At 40.8% G+C, this 21,714-nt stretch overlaps 1 protein-coding gene across 1 annotated transcript in view; it reads right to left on the reverse strand.

Annotated features, from left to right (window-relative positions):
* Positions 1 to 21,714, reverse strand: part of MYO3B (myosin IIIB) — a 407,802-nt gene that overhangs the window by 264,778 nt on the left and 121,310 nt on the right. The window contains exon 8 of the mRNA XM_058714463.1: positions 4,337 to 4,402. Coding sequence (XP_058570446.1) covers positions 4,337 to 4,402 — 66 coding nt within the window. The remainder of the gene's footprint in view (positions 1 to 4,336; positions 4,403 to 21,714) is intronic.

Consider the following 21,714-nt stretch of genomic DNA (forward strand, 5'->3'; position numbering starts at 1 on the left):
TTGAACCAGATAAACTTGTTATGCAAATAGTTTTAGCCATAGGGGAAAGGGCTGATAATGAAATCTCTACAAAGCCAGCCACACATTACAGAGGTGACAAAAAACATCAGGCAGGGTCCTAACATATGGATAAAAAGCAGTGTAGAATTTATGTGAGCATCATGTTTAATTTATCTTAACTAAGCTGTCAGGAGTCAAGCTTTGACAAATGCATAACTAACTCATATAAATTAGTCAATTATCACTAACAACCAAAGGTTCAGAACCAAACTGACGTTTCTTTTCTTTTAACTCCAATACATGTTTACTAATAGGATTCAGACTTTCTTAAATCTCTCCTAGCATCTCCAAATTAAGGCTGGAAACCTGAAAAACACCAAGCCACATCCTAGCACTCAAGCTGTCCCTGCCCCTCCCCTGCTACCTCATGCACATTCGTTCCCTCTCTCATTCCCATCGCCCCCCCACACACACACATATACACACACCCTGTCCCCTGTCTACACAAGCTATAATCACTAGCTACAGCCAGACTAATCCCTTCAGACCACTGCAGCAATCAATGAGAAGCCATATAGGTTCTTTGGTAAGTGGAGACAAACATGGACCAAGAAAGATCAAAATTACTGAATCACCTCTGCTATGGTTTAGTAGCCACATGATGATAGGGTATTAAAAGTTTTAAAGCTGTGAAAGAATTCTAGTCCTCTTTGCTCTTCAGAAAGAATTCATTTATTTACTTTAATACAATGCATTGTTGTTCATTCTACAATGGGAATTGAAGCAATTAACTGAATAATTCAAGCTAAAAACACCTTTCCTAAAATTATGAGAAAATCATCTTCTCCACCCCACTCCCACTAATATACTCTGAAAGTCTTAATCCTCTATCATTCTCCTCCAATATGGGCAAGATAAGTATAAAAGCAAACCAAGGCTCTCTAAACAGACATTTCTAACGCAGTGAGTGTCACTGTTTGTATTTCATTAGAGATCTGAATAAACAGAATGAAATAGTAAAGACAAATTGCATTTGGTAGGCTGAGTAATGGCAGTCTACGGTATGCAGGCTCACCTATGAAACCAAAGGTTATTATTTGGGAATAGTGGGCAGGTTTCTACCTAAATATATAAAATAGAATAACTAGCCTCTAATCTTGAGACTCATCTTTCTAACAATCTTGTAAAAAAAAAAAAGAATTCATGGTTGAGGAATCTAAGATGTTATGAGGAAAGCAGGATTGGTGGCTCAAGTCAGGAAAGAATCTATGAACAACTATAATATATAGTATTTTCACTAATAAAACCACTAAGGACAACTCATTAAATAAAGAGAAGATTGATGACATTTTTCCATATCTTAAATTAGTAGTAAAGGACACAATCACTTAATTTGTATTTACCTTCATTGGTTCATTAGAACCTTTTCAGACTCTCCCTCTCCTGTGGTTTCAACAAGATATTTTTTCTTTGTGCCTTATAGAATGCATATTAAAGGCATGGGTTTTTGTGTTCTGTTCTCCATTCCAGTATCAAGACCCTTCTAAGTCTAAAGCAAATCAGATTGAGTGCATCAAGAAATCTCAGAGTTGGGGAAAACATAAGCAGACTTAAGTGGACTTAAATTACACTTAAATGGTATAATAGGATCTGCCATAGAGAAAAATCAGTAGTAGGGAGGGATTTCTATACTGTTTAACCCTGAAAGCCCCAACCTCATCATAAATTATGTACCTCTATTCCCAAATCCATCTAAGCAATACCGTGCTTGGTTTAAGAACACAAATACAAGGCGCCTGGGTGGCTCAGTCGGTTAGGCGTCCGACTTCAGCTCAGGTCATGATATCATGGCTGATGATTTCGAGCCCTGCATGAGGCTCTGTGCTGACAGCTCAGAGCCTGGAGCCTGCTTCGAATTCTGTGTCTCCCTCTGTCTCTGCCCCTGCCCTGCTCCCACTGTCTCTCAAAAATAACCAAAAAAAAAAATTTTTTTTTAATTTAAAAAATGTTAAAAGAACACAAATACACTCTTGAAAAAATATACAGAATATAAAAATTTGGTGAGTCAAGTCACATTTTAGAGGCATCACAAGAGCTTGGTATAGGAAGGCATTTTTGTGAATATGTAATGGATTTTTCTAGGCCAACAGCTTTGAGAAGGTCAATCAAGGGAATCTGTATGCAGCAATGGAATGAAAAGGAAATTTTTTTAAATCCAGCCTTGCTAGCAAAAATCACTGGAACCATAGCCCTTGGATTTTTCTCCCTGGGGTGATCTGAAATGTGCCCCCAGACACCAAGGTGTCTTTAGTTCTCCAGTCCCCTTGACCTCCTCCTTTGGCTCCCAAATTCCAGGGAGTGCCTCTTCCTCTGCTCCTACATGAGTATCATCCCTCCTGCTCTATCTGTTGTTCTTCTCACCATTGCCTGACATTGCCACCCTTAAGTTGTGGCTGCTTCTGCATCCTGCAGGCTTTGCAGAAGCATCAGAATGGGGGCTGGAGGGGCGAGGAAATGCTCTAGCCTTGAACTATATGGTCACATTCCAATACAGCCTTGCTTGGTAGAGTTCTTGAGAGTACATTACTGTTCTTCTCTCCTGACGAAGACAGCACAAATCCAGGAGGGGCTGGATAAGCAAACAATTTCAAGGACCTTGAACTAGGCTGCATATGAAACAAAAATTAAATATAGGTTCACAGCTCTTTCTGCTAACCCTTGGAGTCAAATAGGCTTTAGAATTCAGAATTTTATCAAATTTTAGAAAAGTAAACCAGTGCATTTACTGTATGTTATGTAACATTCCCCAGCAGGATCTGGGGGAGCACACTGTAATCAAACACATTAATATATCTGCAGCAATTCACATGAATATTCACACTGAGTGAGATAAATAATGACTATAAATAGCTTCATTTCAGTTTAGGTCATGTGTTGCCACCAAGTCAGATCACATAAGGTCAGGACTTGTAGCTAAATGAGTCAAGTACAAAAATAACTTCCATTTTTTAGAGCTCTTTGGATTCTAGAATTGTGGATAAGGAATTATTGATCTGTATTGTGACTGAGTAGGGAAGATGATGAAGAGACCCAGTTTTCTTCATTGTCCTGCCTCTTTGTTGAAGCTAATCATGCACACAGATAGAAGTTAGAGAATTTTGTGTTGACCATTTGCTACTTCCTGGTTACTAGCTATTTTGGGCACTTCTTTTCTCTTCCATGACCCCTGAACACCTGGTTTGATCTGCTAGACACTGAGCACACCTCTTCCCAGTTCCCATGCACTGGATATACCTTGTAATGCCTGGTCTAGACCCCACAGTTCACCAGGCCTTGAGCCTGGGGTCATATAGTCCCTTCCAGCAAAGTGAGTATCTTCCCCAGATCTGGAAGCAGTGTGGGCCTTTCCCAGGGGCCAGGCCAAAAGCTCATGTTCCCAGCACGGAGTCACCATCCTAATGGTATTATTGGTGGTTCTGCTCCTGTCTTAGTCCCATTCTATCTTGCCTAGCTCCTGGTAACACAGCTCCCATCAGGTACACCATCCATCACGTGGGTTTTTATCTTGTTCTCCCCACCTTGAGCCCTTGGCTGGGGCTGTTCACTTTAGTGCCTCAAGCCTGAGATCCTACTCTGCCTACTCAATCATCCTGGGAACCGGAGCTGTGTTCTCATACCACAGATCCTAGAGCAAAGTCCAACTTCCAAGCTGCAAGGCTTCTGTTGAACACTGCCACCTTCTGTCTCTTCTCTAGGACTAGTGTGGGCATCACAGTTTGTTTGTTTGTTTGTTTGTTTGTTTATTTATTTATTTATTGAGAGAGACTGAGAGAGAGAGAGAGAGAGAACACACACATGGGCAGGGAGGGGCCAAGGGGAAGGGGAAATGAGAATCTTAAGCAGGCTCCATGCCCAGCGCAGAGCCCAATGCGGGTCTCAATCTCAAGACTGTGGTATCATGATCTGAGCCAAAATCAAGAGTCGGATGCTTAACCTACTGAGCCACCCAGGCACCCTGGGCATCACAGTTTTAGACGTTGAGTCTCCTCCCTTATTAAAAAGACCACTGGCAACATTTGTTCCAGGACAGAGTAGATTCTCAGATAAATGTGATCCACATGATCAGAAGGACTGATTATAGCCAAAAGTCAAATGGAACTCCTTATGTTTCAAACTCTGCAGAGGCATCTTCCATCATTCACTGGAACAAATTCTGTGTCGTAATGTGCTAAAAGGCATAACAACTTCTAGCGCCAAGTAAATTCCACAGCTTGGATTTCCAATCACTGTTCAAGGCCTTGCTGGATAAGCAATTTTTAGTGGAAGAAATACTCACTGTGAAATAAAGTGGTTGAATTCCTCACACCATTTTTCCGGATGAAGTAAAGTAGGTGGAGGATTTCTGAAAAACAAAAGCAATTTATTTATTTATTTATTTTTACCAAAAAAAAAAGTGTTTAGTTAAAGGCAAAACATCAACTTGTCTTTACCGATATTGTTCTAAATAGCTCTGATAAAATCCAATCTGTTTCTTCCCAGGTGGGAGTCATTCATTAGTGGTAAATTACAAAGTGCCAGCCCCTATTCATTTAGTCCTTCATTTTCATTGACTCAAGGCCTACAACGCCCTTGGTTTTCTGCAGGACCTGTGAGAGTTACACAGATCGGGAACATTCCTCAGGGAGCAGACACTAATGAGGGGCGAGCACACAACCACCATCACTGAGAGCCGAGTATTATTAATGCCATAAGAAAGAATGCTATAGGGGCGCCTGGATGGCTCAGTCGGTTAAGCGTCCGACTTCGGCTCAGGTCACGATCTCACGGTTCGTGGGTTCGAGCCCTGCATAAGGCTCTGTGCTGACAGCTCAGAGCCTGGAGCCTGTTTCAGATTCTGTGTCTCCCTCTTTCTCTGCCCCTCCCCCACTCGTGCTCTGTCTCCCTCTGTCTCAAAAATAAATAAACATTAAAAAAAATTTTTTTTAAAAAAAGAAAGAATGCTATAAACCTAGTGCTAGGGGCTTTAGAGAAATTTTACAAGGATTTTCAGATCATTATGCTACCATTTGAATTAATTATGTGATGCGTTTAAAATACACTCGAATTCATCAAATTTTTAACTATTGCCTGTATGTCAACTTCTGCAATAGGCACTGGGGAAAGCGAAACAGCTAAGACAGTGCTCCAGACCCATGGGGTCCCTGCGTAGAGAGTGTGACAGACATCTAATATAACTACGTATTGGAGGTCCAAGAGAACTAGAGAGATGCAGAAAGATTCTGGTAACCAGACCACTTCTTGGTAAGAAGGTAGAATAAAGGGACGGTAAGAGCCCTGCATTTGGCTGAATATTTATCCAAAGAGATTTCTTTTTTCAAATTTTTATTTAAGTTCTAGTTAATTAAAATATAGTGTAGTATTGGTTTCAGGAGTAGAATTTAGTGATTCATCACTTACATATAACACCCAGGGCTCATCATAACAAGTGCCCTCCTCACCCATTTAGCCCATCGCCCCCGCTCAACTCCTTCCATCAACCCTCAGTTTGTTCTGTCATCAAGAGTCCCCAAAAAGATTACATTTTAAAATAGAAGTGACATTACCTTTAATTGGTAAGATTTTTTTTCTAGTCATAAATGGAAGTAGGGGCTTCTGGGCAAATCAAGTTCAGCAAATGGAGAAAGTTTACATTTCTGCATATTTGAATTACGACTGTATACCTTAAACCCATTATATGTGTTTTCACCTGGGCTCTAACCGCTTCCTAAAACCACAGTCTGCTTAGCTTCAATAGGTAAAGGAATGAGAAGCAGCAAGCATGACAAAATTAAAAAAAAAAATGCATTAGAGGGGCGCCTGGGTGGCTCAGTTGGTTAAGCGACCGACTTCAGCTCAGGTCACAATCTCGCGGTCCGTTAGTTCAAGCCCCGCGTTGGGCTCTGGGCTGATGGCTCAGAGCCTGGAGCCTGCTTCTGATTCTGTGTCTCCCTCTCTCTCTGCCCCTCCCCCATTCATGCTCTGTCTCTCTCTGTCTCAAAAAAAAAAAAAAAATGCATTAGATAATGTGATTGCAACATGCCTCTCAATACCCATTCTCCTCTCATTTCCTTGAGTACAATTTTTATTCTGACACAATGCTGCCACATGAAGACACATTTTCCTGAGTTTCTTGCAGCTATATGTGTGTCCACGTGACTGAGTTCAGGCCAATTATATATAACTAAAACTGTTCTACAGTGTTTCCAGGAAACCTTCTTAAAAGAGGGGAGACAGAACATCTTCCTTCTTCCTTCTTGCTACTTCCTGAAGTATGGTTGTGATGGCTGGAGCTTGAGCAGCCATTTTGGATGTGAGGTAAACTTGAAAATGAGAGCTATAAGCTGAGTATGGCAAAGAAGATAGATAGGAAACTGGATTCATAATGACACTGCAAAGCTGCTGTACTAGCTCTAGACTGCTTCCCCTTAGTATTTCTTAACAGGACAGAGAAGTAAACTTCCACCTTTTTAAAGCCATTGTTATAATGCAATTAATCCTAAATGAGCCAGTAATATTTCAGAGTATTAACCTATCACATGATTATAACATAAGTTGACAAATGATAGAAAAATACACACACAAAGATATGTGGGAGCACAGTTAAGGAACAACTTACCCAATCTGGTGAGTCCCAGAAGACTTTCTAAAGAAGATGAACTTATGCTGGCCCCTGATGATTAGGTTGGAATTTTCAAGATAGACAAGGAAAGGGAAGCCACTACAGGCTTAGGAAACAACATGTACCAAGTCACAGAAGTGTAAAAGAGTCTGGCAGGTTCAAAGAACATGATTAATTTTTTGAGACTAGACTATATGATTCTTTTGGATCTGAAGAGAGAGCATGAGGGAAGGAAGAATGATAAGAGAGGAAGCATATGATTTCCCTGTTCTGCATAAGAATTTAATCATCCTTCAGATCTTCTGATTCAAAGACCCAAAGGAAAATTATCTGTGTGACCACAGAGAAAGAGTAAGTAGCTGAAGGTTGCCCTTCAGTTATTTTGGAGGCTGCCTCTATCGCATTCATTTTATTCAACAATATTTGCCCTTATCTTTCCCTTATATTTTTTAAATAACAAAAGCACCATCATGTAACTTCTGCTTCAATGCTAATTTGGCTGACTTCTTCTTACTGGCTCCAGCTGTTTGAGGCCCCAGCTGTCAGCCTCAGTGTAGCATCTCTTGGTGAGGTTATCCTACATCATCTCTAGAGCCCTTTTGAGATCTTGAACTTCCATTGCTCTTCTTAGGTTTTCTGCTCATTCTGCTCTCACTGAGATCAGTTCCATAGACAAGAGTTGCTTAAGCAATTTACTGCCTAATAGAACTTAATTCACCCCTAAAGCAGTTAACCATGACCAAGAAGTCACTTGTAGACAGAATAAACAGACTTGATTAAAACAGTCCTAGTAGGCTCAACATTGGCCAGCTGAGCATGAAGGCACAGCCCTCTGCTGCAATTAAAGAATGACCCAGCAAGAGTCCACCGGAGAAATGGATGGTGAATGTCCACTCTTGTGTAGAAAACACTGCACTCTCCTGTTTTCATTCCAGCTATCAGTAGGAACTACAGGCCAGGGCTATGGTTTATGAGTTGGCCTAAACCTCTGCAGGGCACAGAGGAGAGTAGCAAGAGATCACCTCTCACCCAGGCCATCACCAATCCCTGCTCACCTCACATGAACCCCATACAAGGAAACATCTTCTTTGAAGCTTGGCTTCATAGGAATTTGGTTTCAGAGCTCATCTGACCTTGTAGGTAGGTGCCCTGCCTTTCCTGGAGTCGATCCATCATACTTAGGTTCAGTAAATAGAGATCTTGTGAAAGATTATTATCTGTGTATAATGAAATCTATAAGGAATTTGAAGGCTTTGTGGTACTTTGTTTGCACTGGCAATATAAATTCCAGTCCTCTTGCTATCCAGGAGGAGGACCAAATAGTAACAATGGTCCCTTTTTGGCTCCTGTCAATACCATAGATGCAAGCTGCAACCCTGCCCAGAGGATCTCTTTCTGAAAGGAGATGAGACGCTTCATGTTCAGTGTGATGGGAGAGTCATCGCTCACGTATGTGTATGGATAGTAAGAGCCTAGAGAATGTATGAATGGTGAGTGACTAGAAGGACTGTGAATCTAAATAACCAGCTCTACACTGGGTGTTGTATGGAAACCAATTTGACAGTAAATTTCATATATTAAAAAATAATAAATAAATAAATAAATAACCAGCTCTAATTTGGATAATGTTTATAAACATACATTTTGCTTCCGTGAAAAAGGCAAAAAGTGAACTCAGTGTTCAGTGTTTGTTTTGCAGCAAGCCATTATTGAGGCATACCCCAAGCAGCCGGAGAGGCCCCATGAAGCTCCTTCCCCAGGAACCACATTCAGCCTCTCAGCAACAAGCTGCCGTAGCTTTGAACTGTGTTTGTGAGTATCTGTACTTTATCTCAATGTGTTTTGTGCATCCATTAGCAACATGTGTCCTAAGGCATCAGAAAAGCCTAAAAGGGGTTATCTTGGGTCTGGGAATGCTCAAAAATTTTTCTTTATAAACTAATGGCAATTGCTTCTTCACTTTACACTATTTTTGGCTTAAGAAAGGTTTCTACTTTTGGATAGCAGGGGAAACCTGTAGTTGAACTGAGTTTTGCCTGCCTGGATTTTACTCCTGTGATTTGGACCACAAATTCAATTTCTATAAAGATGATTTACTGCATACAGACAGCATTAAGGCTACGTGAAGCTAGAAGCAAATGGAGTGATGGTAAAGAGAGTCCCGAACCTATTATATACCCATTTTTGACACTACAATCCTGGATCCAGCAAATACAATGCAGATCAAGTTAACCTTCTTCTCACAAAGCCTCTGTGGGAAGAGGCTTTCTGAATAGTCCAACTGAATTCATTCCTGAAACAGAGAAGCAGCTGACTAGGATGGGGACCTGACCTCTGGATAGGCAATCCTAATTTAAACTGGTGGCCTCTGCCATAGCATGATGCAAAATGATAATATGGGTCAATCTGATTCTCTTTAGGGTTTCCCCCCACCTTGAACTAAAAAAATAAACACAAAACAAACAAGAGAATGAAGCAGCCTAGTAATGAGAGCTGAAGCTAAGAGATCTGTGATGACAGATGGGAGAGGCCATGGAGAACAATGTGCAAGCTTAAGTTTTAGGAAGCAGATACTACAAGTAGGCAGAAAACCAGGGAATGAGGAGAAAACAGGCCAGGTAGAGGAGGAAGGAAGGAAAGTGCTACAAGAAACTGAGACTCCAGAGGCTATTCTTGAGTTCCTTTTGTGAGTGCTTCTCTCTCTGGTGCACCTAGAATATTATTGGCCCTAGAATTCTGTTCTTAGCCCTATTCTCTTCCCATCCTACACATTCACTGATGGCTCACTAGATGTCAACAGTTCTCTAATCTCTATCTCCTGCCTTGATTTCTCCTCTACTTTTTGGCTGGTGCATCCAAATATTCACTAGATGCTCCATTTTAATATCACAAGGGCATCCTAAAGTCAGCATGTTCAAAACCAAACTTACCTTCTTCCCCCAAATCTAAATTCCTCTTGGTTGCTGAAGTCAGAAACTTGGGTTCTATCCTCTCCCATAACCCTACATCCAGTTGGAGAAGGCAAAATAATGACTCCCCCAAGGAAGGCCACATGCTATGTGGACTATGTTCATAGGTTCGTACTCCATGAACACAATACCTACCTTCCATGGCAAAAGGGACTTTGCTAATGTGATTAAGGCTAAGGACATGAAGGGTTACCTCGAATTATCTGCATGGGCTCAATTTAATCTCTAGCCTTTTAAAGCAGAAAAGAGAGGCACAAGAAGAGGCAGGAGAGATATGAAATACGAAAGGGACTCTACTTGCCACTGCTGTCTTTGAAGGCAGGGAAAGGGTGTCAGGTGCTCAAGAATGCATGTGGCCTTCAAAAGATGGTAATGGGCTTCTGCTGATACCCAGCAAGCAAACGGGACTTCAGTTCTACAAATACAAGGAATTGAATTCTGCTAATAACCAGAATGAACAAGGAAACCGATTTTCTCCTAAAGCCTCCGGAAAGGGGTGTAGCCTTGCCAACACCCTGATCTTAGCTCAGTGAGATCCATGTCATATTTTTTTTAAGTTTATTTATTTTTGACAGAGACAGAGTGCGAGCATGAGCTGGGGAGGGGCAGAGAGGGAGAGAGGGAGACACAGAATCTGAAGCAGACTTCCAGGCTTCAAGCTGTCAGCACAGAGCCTGACGCGGGGCTCAAGCTCACGAACTGTGAGATCATGACCTGGGCTGAAGTCGGACACCTTACCGACTGAACCACCCAGGCGCCCCCCCATGTCATATTTCTAATCTATAGAACTAGAAAGCAATAAATTTGTGCTACATTAAGCTGCTACATTTGTGGTAATCTGTTATGACAGCAACAGAAAACTAATACATCAATTGAGCACCAAGTCCTATCAATTCTACTCCCTAAATTCCTTTCTAATCACCTCATCTCCTCTTTCATGTTCTGGTTCAGTCACTTATCATCTCACACTCAGACTATTCCAGTAGCCTCCTCCTTTTTCTCCCTCCCTCTATCCTCATCTCTCTCTAATCCATCTTGCACTTGGCAGCTAGAATTTCTTTATAACATACAAATCTGACCTTGTTATTTTCTTGCTCAAAATTTTTCAGTAGATCTACACTGCCAGCATGATTAAAAAAATAAAAAAAAAACTCAACCCTTCTGCATGATATACAAATGGCCTTGCCTGTCTATCTACCCAATCTTATCTCAAACCATGTCCCCATGTGCACCTGATGATGCAGTAGTGTATTGCACAGTACTTGTAGCTCCTAAAGCAGGTCATATTATTTCATGCCTCAGGGCCTTTGCATATGCTAGACCTTCCGTTTAGAGTGCTATCCCCAATTTGTCTACCCGGACTGCTCCTACTTATGCTTCATGTGCATCTTCAGTACCCAGCACAGCAGCACTCCATAAATTTTTGCTGAATGAATGACTACATGAATGAATGCACACAAACATACATCTACTGTAAGTAAGCCAAGAAATGATGCCAGGACAAAATATGACTTGCTCCCCAAAGTAGCATAAAATTAGACAAAGCGAAACAGCACCTTTGGATGTGAGCAAATTCTAACTATATTTTACACACAAGCAGGGTTTGAGGAACAGAGAGTCCCTTTGGGTGGTGATTTGGACTGGATTTAATAATATAAGCCTCATCTCTCTGCTTTTGAAGCCGGAATGCCCCCAGATCCCTGAACATATTTGACCAAAGGAGGAAATAAATCATGACTAAAACTACATTATAGACATTATCTGGTATCAGGACCATTATACACATATGCATGGTGGGTTTAAGACATTTTCTTGAAAACATCTGACAGAAAGTGCAACTGTTAGGTTTTAAAAAGATAGTTCTATTTCAATGTCAATACTCATCACTGTCTTCTTTATTTTTATCTCATGAAGAGTCCATTACATTGGAAGATGAATTAGGAGAACATACATGGAAAAAATGACAGAAAAACAATTAACAAGCAATACTTTTAGAAGGTGCAAAATGAAGTCCCCAAACCCTAAAGCACACTCACCAAAGACCTGCTGAGTAAAAAAATTCTCAATGACACTGAGTTAATTAAGAAAAGCTTCCTGGAAGTTGTGAACTTTAAGGCAGGTCCTAAACAGGGTATACACACCAGATGGTAAGATGAGAAGGGTATTAGGGAAGAGGGAGAATATAGATATAGAGAGGAAGACCTCAAGACTGAAGTATGATAACTAATAAATCATTACCATGCAGTTAAATAAACTCTTGGGAGTCTGTTCAAATGGTATCCTGTTTATTTATTCATAAAAGCAATAAACTAAGACATTGAGCACAATTAACTGTTCTGAGAGTATTCACCACAGCAACAGAGGTGCCATCCTGATCTACAATTGAGAGATTTAGATTCATTTATGAGGTTGAATGGTTCGGTGTGTGCCTGCAGCTCGTCCCTAAGTATCACCACCTGGCTCCAGCCTAAGTTGCTTTTCTCCCTAAGTCACATCTTATCCGTTCAAAATCAATGACTTGAAAATTTTTATATTTACTTGTAATACATGGCTCTATTTTAATGTAGAAAATTCCCCAATGTAGGAACATAGTGTCAGGGCAGAAGACCTTCTAGCTGGACTTGGAATCCAATTGACATGAGACAGATTAACAGGGGAAAGTCAAATTTAATAGCATATGCATGCGAAATCCACACAGACATGGAATTCCAAAGACAGTGAGGCAACATGAAGCTTGTATGAGCTAAGGAGAGGGGCAGGAGCCTGGGGATACAAAGGGGAGAGAGACTGCTGGCAAGGAGGTGAAAGGTGACCTTTGGAAAAACAAAGGTTTGCCCTATTATGCAGATCATCTCTTAGATAAAGGGGAGTCTGTTCATAGCTCTCTTCTTCATACAGGCTCTCCTTTCCAATGTAAACTGAGGCAGCTGATGGAGAGACAGCTTTTTCTGCATCTGCTGGGTTTTGATCACTTTTAACTCAAAATAGTCTTTATGCCAAACTAGCACATTCTGGGGCTTCTCATCCTTCACTCCTTCAGTGGAAAGCAAAAAGCCAAATACCTCTTCACTACCACCCCTAATCTCAAGCTCTTGTTCATATCAGTGTGCTTGTATTCTTTCAGATATTTTTACATGCATTTTTATTATTTTCTATGAGTACATATAGACTGTTTTTGCTGTGCTTTAAGTATATAATTTAATAAATATGATTTAAATTTTAGGATATAATTATAGTTGGGGACAGTGGAAATGGGATCAAATGGTATTAAAGTGTCCCGGTACTTATTTTTTCCATTCAATAACATGGCTTAAAGATCATCCCATGCCAACTTGATACCTGAAGAGTATTCCACAATGTGGGCATACTATAGTTTGTTTATCCATTCACTCGTTGGTGGATATTCAGGCTGTTTCTATTTTTTTCACTAATAGAATAAAAGCTGAAATGGTTTACACATGCCACATGTCGTATGTGATCTCTAACTTTTAAAAGGCTTCTTAGGTGGCAAACACCGGACATTTGTCGCTGAACATTTAGGATCCTACCACATAACTTAAAATGCAGAGACATCAGACACTGATTGCCTCATCTTCTCAAGGTGGCCCAGTAAACAATTCCAGAGCAGAGGAGGAAGTGACTATGAAAAGGCTCTGCAGGTTGTGAAGAGTGCCCCTAGGTCACCACTCCATAGAATACACTGTGAATTGTTCAACTCTACCAGTGTCAAGCTTTGAACCCCCCTGCTGGGTTCCATTCTGCCACTTGCAAGAATCTGCTACCTGATTTGAACAGTATCTCTGGGTAATTACCTTGACGTATGGGACACAGACCAAGATTTATTCAAAATATACACATGCTATAATTCTGCTGAAGTGAAATCATTTGAAAAAATTAAATAGTTGAGGATATTTCTTTAAAATCAGAAAACATGATATGAAAATGACACAGATATTAGAATCACAACGCTAGGCCCTACACCCTCAGTAAATGTGAAAGATAGGTCCAGGTTAGAAAAGACATACATCAGGGTCAATCCTTTGAAGCAGGGAAAAAGAGAGGAAGAGCTGTGCAAGGAGAACTCTAGATGAGGAGGTGTCTGGAAGAAATAAATGTAGAAAAGAAAAATATCTTCTTCCTTTACCCTTTAAATTCCCAACTGGGACCTCTGTAACAAAGGGAAGATTGATAAGAAAAAAGCATACAAATTTATTTAATAGAAGTTTTACATGATATAGGAGCCTTAATAAGGAAAGGAAGACCTGAAAAAATGGCTAAACCTGAGTGTTTTTATGCTAGATTTGATGAAGAGTGGAGAGTGCTGGAAAGAAGTGATAGGACAGACAGTATGGGGAGTGTGACAAACTGTGGGAACTTCGCAAGACCTAGTCATGCAGATCCCTCTCTATATCCACTCTCTTCAGAGATAAGGATGTTCATTTCCTCTGGATAAAGGGAAGGCACCTCTCACATGAAGGTTTTAGGACTTGCTTTGGAGAAAGGTCAGAAAGTCCTTCCTGCTCATGCCATTTCTCAAATTCCTCCAGCTTGAAATATTCAACATTTCAAGGTCGCATTTTTGGATGTGTCCTGAGCACCATTGAAAAAAAAAAAATGAACCTCAATCACATCTCAGCCTTAGATCACTGCTGTCTACAAAAAAGAGGGTTTATGATTAACACCGATGAGTATTTATTCCACAATAACTGAAGAAATTACTAAAAGCAGTGAGGAGAAAAGCAAAGATTTGTGCTTAAATTTCAAGTTTGTTGATTCCTTTGATTCTGATCCTTAATAACCTAACTCTGTCTCTTAATAACCTGACTCTGTCCCTAAAATAACACCATTTGCAATGTTAAGCTAATCCTTAAAATGTAAAGTTACCACATGAAATCACAGGGCTCCATAATAAACCCATTCTTAACCATTTACTATCAGTCAGTGACAAGATGTTCACCTCCTCTGGCTTTTCAGCCCTGCAAGAATCGGTTTCAAAGGTCATCTAAGAAATCTCAAGATTACATTATGTTCCCCAAGTCAGAGGTTCTTACTCCAGGCCTATGTTTGAGATTGGACGTGTTACAGAGCTTTATTAATCTTCGGTCACTACACCAACATTTCAAGTGTTCACAAAAGGCATGAGTCGCATTTTCTCACTCTCTCTAAAGCACATTGGGGTACCTTTCTCTCCACTGTACCCTCCTTATGCAAACACACAGGACACACAAGCAAATCACCCATGCATGCAGAGTACAGGAGAAAGTCAAGGATAATAGAAGGTACCATGTCAAGAGAGATGATGGAGGGGACAAATGGTGCATGGCTCACTGTCTGAGCCAGTGTGGTCATTTGCTGACACCCGTTCTTCCACAAGAACTCAGCAATGCCATCGAGTCCAACTGCTAATGTCCACCGTATCAAGGAAGCAGACCTTGCTCAAGGGCTAGCTAATGACCCTTTTCCTCAGTGGTCCTCTAAGCACAGAGTGGAAGCCTCAAGTCTATTTTTTTCACACAGTTTTAAACGCATAATCTGCTAATTTATGACTGTAAAGAGATGTGTTTCAAATAGATCAGGTTGTTTTCTAACTGTTTTCCTCTCACCCAATTCTGGACTGTTTATGTGTGTTCTGTGGGACTGTACTCATTGAAGGTGAATATTATGGTGTGTCTAAGCATTCTAGAGATACAGAATCACTCTCCAATTAGGGCAGCTTTTAAGAAAAAACAGCTTTATACGTGGTGGGATGTGACAGTGGGCCAGAGGACAGGCAAAGCTCAAACAGACCTGCTAGACATGTTGTGCTTTCCTGAAGTACTCATTTTTCTGGGGATAAGTTGTTTTAAACAGTTTTGTATGAAAATCATTAAAGAGTGAGGGAGGAGGAGACAACAAAAAGTAGGACTTCTTCCTGCTTCCTGCACTAATTTAGGAATAAGATAAAGCAGTCAGCAGACTGGCTCCTAAATAATCCTTTATTACCAATAGAGCTGATCTTGGAGAATGTGACTTTCATCTGCAGGGAGTTGGGTTTTAAAACTGAAAGACAGAGTTAGACAAACTTATCTGGCAGGTCTTGGGCCTGGGGCTGGACCACCATAGGTCCTCACTCAGGGGCAGAGCCTTGGCCACTGAGCTGCCTGCAGGTTAAGAACAATCACCCAGGGCAGGCTGACTCTCCAAAGAAGACAGAAGGAAAAGGAGCTGGGACATGCCTCTCCAAACTCGCCATCTGCATATATCACTTCTGATCCTCTAGGATCTATCAATTTGGTGCAATCAGAAAGCAGAAAATATACCAGTCATTTGAACAGGGAAAATTTAATGTAAATAATTATTTACTTTTGATAGGAGATTAGATACTGAGAAGTAAAGAGAACTCTAACAAATACAGGAAGAGCAGATACTGGGAAAGAGCTACTACCTCTAATTGAGACATAATACCCAAGGAAGAAACTAACTTAGACGGGACCCTGACTCCAACCCAAGGCTGAAACTCAGACCTCACTGGAAAGGATGTGACTATGGCCCACAGGTGGTGAAGTTCTCTGGGGTGAGACAGGCCAGGGCTGGCAAACAGAAAACCACCTGCCACGATGCCTTTGACACTTAAGTGGGAAGCTGTTCGATGAGTACTGGTAAAACTTGCTGTAGGGCGAGCACCACTGGGTGTCCCAAATGCCACTAGTAGGCAAAAGCCACAGAAGAAAAAAGTACACCAAAACCAGGAAGAGGACCCTTTTCTCCTGCAGTGGCCTTCCAGTGCCCTCTACTGACAAAGCCTAACATCTGCCATATGGCAAAGGAGGAATGTTTATGGAGTCTACTCCAGTAGCACAAAGCAGGCCAAAGAAGGGCAGAGTCAGAGCTGAAAAGCACTAAACTGATAACTGGTACAGGAAGGAAGTGATGAGAAAACAGAGATGCTGGAGTGTTACGATGTTCTTTTTTATTTTTAGATGAAACTCCAGATTTTAAAAAAATTTCTATTTCAGGCTTACTATAGGCCACTTCCAGCCATCATCAACTGAATAAATACAGTAGCCTCTGACATTAGGTGCACTTGCTGGATATATTTCAGAGGTAATGAAGAAATAATGGAAACCTTCTTCCCCTACTTAAAAAAAGATGGGGCGCCTGGGTGGCGCAGTCGGTTAAGCGTCCGACTTCAGCCAGGTCACGATCTCACAGTCTGTGAGTTCGAGCCCCGCATCAGGCTCTGGGCTGATGGCTCGGAGCCTGGAGCCTGTTTCCGATTCTGTGTCTCCCTCTCTCTCTGCTCCTCCCCGTTCATGCTCTGTCTCTCTCTGTCCCAAAAATAAATAAAAAACGTTGAAAAAAAAAAAATTTAAAAAAAATAAAAAAATAAAAAAAATAAAAAAAGCTGTTTTGTCATGGTGCATGAAACTTCCTCATTAAGACTCATTGCTTTCTATCCCAGAAGTTCCTTATTGAAATGGGAATGTTCTGGAAAGCATCCTACTGTAAACCTTCATTGGCCAAAACTTTACTTGGGATAAATGGCAGACAGGAATAAAAAAACGTAGAAAAAGGCACCCAGGGGCGCCTGGGTGGCGCAGTCGGTTAAGCGTCCGACCAGCCAGGTCACGATCTCGCGGTCCGTGAGTTCGAGCCCCGCGTCAGGCTCTGGGCTGATGGCTCGGAGCCTGGAGCCTGTTTCCGATTCTGTGTCTCCCTCTCTCTCTGCCCCTCCCCCGTTCATGCTCTGTCTCTCTCTGTCCCAAAAATAAATAAAAAACGATGAAAAAAAAAAAAGAAAAAAAGAAAAAGGCACCCAAAACAAGGACAAGTGAGGGGATAGGACCACAAACATGGACTTAAGCTCTTCGTGGTTTTCCATTTCTATGGTTTCAATTTTGTGTCAGCTGTAAAACTGAAGAGTCAGGTAGCATGACATTTCCTCTTACTCTTTCCTGTCTCTCTGCTTGTAAGATTTCTCTAAGAACAGAAAAGAATTAATTAAAGTCAGTATAGTTCAAACTCTTTTGCCAGGATAGTGGCCAGGATAATGGCCACAGAAGGGGAACTCCCTTCTCTTCTGGGCTCCCCTTGCTACCAACATAGTTACAAGGGCTAGATAGGGAGCATGCTGAAGGGAGTTGATAATGGTTCTTCACCTTATTCTCTCAAGCCTAGTCAGGAACCCACAACTCTCCTTCAGCTGGACCATTTTTCTGTAGACTCTAATATTATTTCTGGGATCTATATCCTTAATTTCTTAAGAGCTTATTATGTACAAGCACTGTGCTTAGAATTTACTCATTTAACCCTCACATAAATTCTGTGAGGCATGTTACACAATTCCTTGTTTCAGAGATAAAGAAATCAAGGCTTAGAGAAGTTAAAAGGTTTGCAACGCAGGCAGCCTGGTCCCAAAGAGCACATTTGCAACCAACCACTGCGCAGTCCGGCTTCCCCACTTGGGAATTCCTCTTCATTAATTAGACAACACAACATCTTTAGAATCTGCCAGAGCAATTTACATCATATTAATGGGGGAATATGGGCCCAATTTGATAAGCCAGCTTAAGCATAGTGCTCTTTGGATCACCAAGACATCAGCAAGAGAATCCAAAGAATATTTTGTTTGGGATGCAGAAGGATCAGCGATAGAGAGTATGAGCTGAGAATGTTTTCATCTGTTGAGTTTTATTCATCCTGTGTCATTCAGCTCCCTCCAAAGTCACAGCTGGTAAAACCAAATGGGTCATTTTACCACAATCAGACTAATGTCACAGTTCAAGAAGCACCATTTGTCTTCTAAGGCAAAGCCATGCACCTAATTACAACACACTGTTAATAAATTTATAATAGACAAAAAGAAATTGACCGCTATGGATTTTTTTTTCCTAGCAAAGCAAAACCATTTAAAGGGCAGATTGCAAATCTATTCTTTCTTTTATTGTTTCAATAAAGTTAGCAATATATTCTAGATAGGAAAAAACCAGGGCAGACCTCAGATGAACAGATTGTATCATCAGATCCTACCACATTGTCTCTAATGGGGGAAATTAACAGCTGAATATCAACACCTGTCACTGTGAGCAGACCCTGGCATACACACCAGGTAGGAAGGCTGTGCACTTCCTTAGAGCAATCTGAGCCCGGGCCACCAGAGACAATATGCATGCCAATGCCCATAGAAGCAGGTTCCATTTAAAATCAAGTAGATATCCTAAATGCCAGGGGAGATGAAGCAGCAATTCCCGAGGATTGGTTGTTAACAATTGTGAGCTCTAAGACGTTTTAGAGAGACTGTGCTAACTGCAAGAATGGAATTACACAAACTTAAGCAGAGACTGGCCTCAGCAGGAACCGGTGAACGTTCATCCCCCTTCAAGGGCAAAAGGTACCCCCAAAACAGCACCCCCTCTCACACCTGGGTGGTTTGAGTCATGTCTCCCCTGGGTAGATTATGGTCAATTGTTTTCACCATCCTCAAGATCAATTACAATCATTGCTAGTAAATGAATTATGTCTCAAGTCCTGGCAGTTTGTGAGCAAGCCCAAGTGAGCAAGCCCCATTTATTTTTCTGACATTGTAAGCATGTCTTCTCTTCACAAGGGCTTTGGTTATTTTTCTACTGGGTTGCCTAGCAACCTTTGAAGGGACAGACTTATGGGAGAGGGATGCTGGAGACATACTGATGAGTGAATGTGTATCTATATCACAGATTCCTTTTTAAAAACCAATCTGTTGTCCCCTCCTGGGGTGGGGGTGGGTGAAGGGCTGTGTGATAGTACTACAGTGCTGCTACTCTTCTAGCAGGAACACGCAATGCCAGCAAGTATGTTTATACAGGCATATTCAGCAAATGGGAGGTTATCACTGGTTACTGCATGTTCATAAACATGAAGATGAATAAATACATCAAGTCATCAAAAACTTATTGAGAAAACACAATGCCCATTTGACTGTCTTCTCTTAAGGTCTTGGACCATGCCTGAGGAAAGCCTGTGACCTCTCTCATTTCATCCTAGTCGTGAGTGACCAGTGGATAATGCTGCATTCTTGTTTGCCTTGCGTCCTTTCTTTTGCTAAATTATATGTCCCTACAAAACTAACCCATTTTATTCAGGTGTCAAGTTTATCTGCAAGGAATTGAGCAAAGTAGTCTCCCGTAATTCTTCTAATTTCTTCTGTGTCTGTGGTTACTTCTATTTTTTTTATTTTGTATGTTTAAGCTTTCTTTTTTCATGATTAGTTAACATCTATTTTGTTATTTTTATCCATAATAAACTCATGTTTTATATATTGGTTCTACTGTTTCTTATATTTTACTCCATTAACTTGCACTTCTATTTTATTAAATCCTTTCTACTACTTAGGTTTTAAAATTTTTTTAATTTCTTGGTTGGGAGGCTTAATTATTTACTTTCATTCTTCCTTGATTATTAATATAAGTATTTGGGGCTATGAATTTGCCTCTAATCCCTGCTTTAACTATTTCCCCTTAATTCTGATATGTAGTATTTTGATAACTATTATTTTGTATATATTCTTGTATTTCCATTTAGGTTCTTTAAAGATTTATTTATTTTTGAGAGAGAGACAGAGACCAAGAGACAGGCAGCGAGAGAGGCAAAGAGAGATAATCCCAAGCAGGCCCCACACTGTTAGGGCAGAGCCCAACATGGGGCTCGAACTCAGGAAGCTGTGAGATCATGACCTAAACCAAAATCAAGAGTTGGACGCTTATGGGGTGCCTGGGTGGCTCAGTCAGTTAAGCGTCCGACATCATCTCAGGTCATGATCTTGCAATTTGTGGGTTCGAGTTCCACATCGGGCTCTGTGCTGATAGCCCAGAGCCTGGAGCCTGCTTTGGATTCTGTGTCTCCTGCTCTCTCTGCCCCTCCCCTGTTCACACTGTCTCTTAATAATAAATAAACGTTAAAAAAAAAAAAAAAAGAGTTGGACGCTTAATAGACTGAGCTACCCAGGTGCTCTCATTTAGATTTTTTTTTTAAACCTGAGTTATTAAAGGTGGTTTTGTTTTTCACACCTAGATGGTGGGAAATTTTTGTTTTCTGTGTTTATTTCTAGTTTGCACTGTGATCAGAGAATGTTGTCTGCACTGTTTATATTTATAGAATCTCAAAATGTCTTTATAGCATTTGTAGTAGATAAAAATAAGTATATATTTATTAAATAAGTATATATGTTTAAGTATAGTACACTTATATAATATATGCAATATAAATATATATTATTGTACAATTATATAAAAATAAAGGGGCTCCTGGGAGGGCTCAGTCAGTTAAGCATCTGACTTAGTTTCAGCTCAGGTCATGATCTCACAGGTCATGAGTCTGAGCCCCATATCACGCTCTGTGCTAACAGTGTGGAGCCTGTTTGGGATTTGCTCTCTCTCTCTCTCTCTCTCTGCCCCTCCCCTGCTCTCTCTCTCTCTCAAAACAAGTAAGTAAACTTTTAAAATTCTATAAAAAGTATATAAAGATCAAACCTTGTCCCGTCCAAATAGAGAATGCGCTTTTCAAGTGCCTCTCAAACATTCATAAAAACTTATACCATTGGGTTTTTTTTTATGTATTATGTCTGTCATGGATTGAAAGAAGTTCAATAAATAACTTCTGCAAGCGTGTATATCTCCTTGTAATTTTGGTAGTTTGTAGTTTCTATTTTATGAAAATGATGCCATAAGTAGGTATACTTCTTATATCTTCATTAAAAAACAGCATTTATTGGGGCACCTGGGTGGCTCTGTCAGTTAAGCATCCAATTTCGGCTTCGGACCTGATCTCACAGTTTGTAAGTTCAAGCCTCGCCATCAGGCTCTGTGCTGACAGCTCAGACCCTCCCCCAGACCGTGGCCAGGTGACCTCTCTACGTTGCTGAAGTGGAGGCACAGAGCCTGCTTCAGATTCTGTGTCTCCCGCTCTCTCTACCCCTCCCCAGCTCACATTCTGTCTCTCTTTCTCAAAAATAAACATTTTTTTAAAAATAGCATGTATTAAAAAGGGCCCTTCTTAGACTAATTTAATGGTTTGGGTCTTGGATTCAATGTCGTCTAATATTAAGAACACAAATTATAATTATTGCTTCGT

The sequence above is a fragment of the Neofelis nebulosa genome, chromosome 2 (genome assembly GCF_028018385.1).
Source record: "Neofelis nebulosa isolate mNeoNeb1 chromosome 2, mNeoNeb1.pri, whole genome shotgun sequence".
In the NCBI taxonomy this organism is placed as follows: Eukaryota; Metazoa; Chordata; class Mammalia; order Carnivora; family Felidae; genus Neofelis; species Neofelis nebulosa.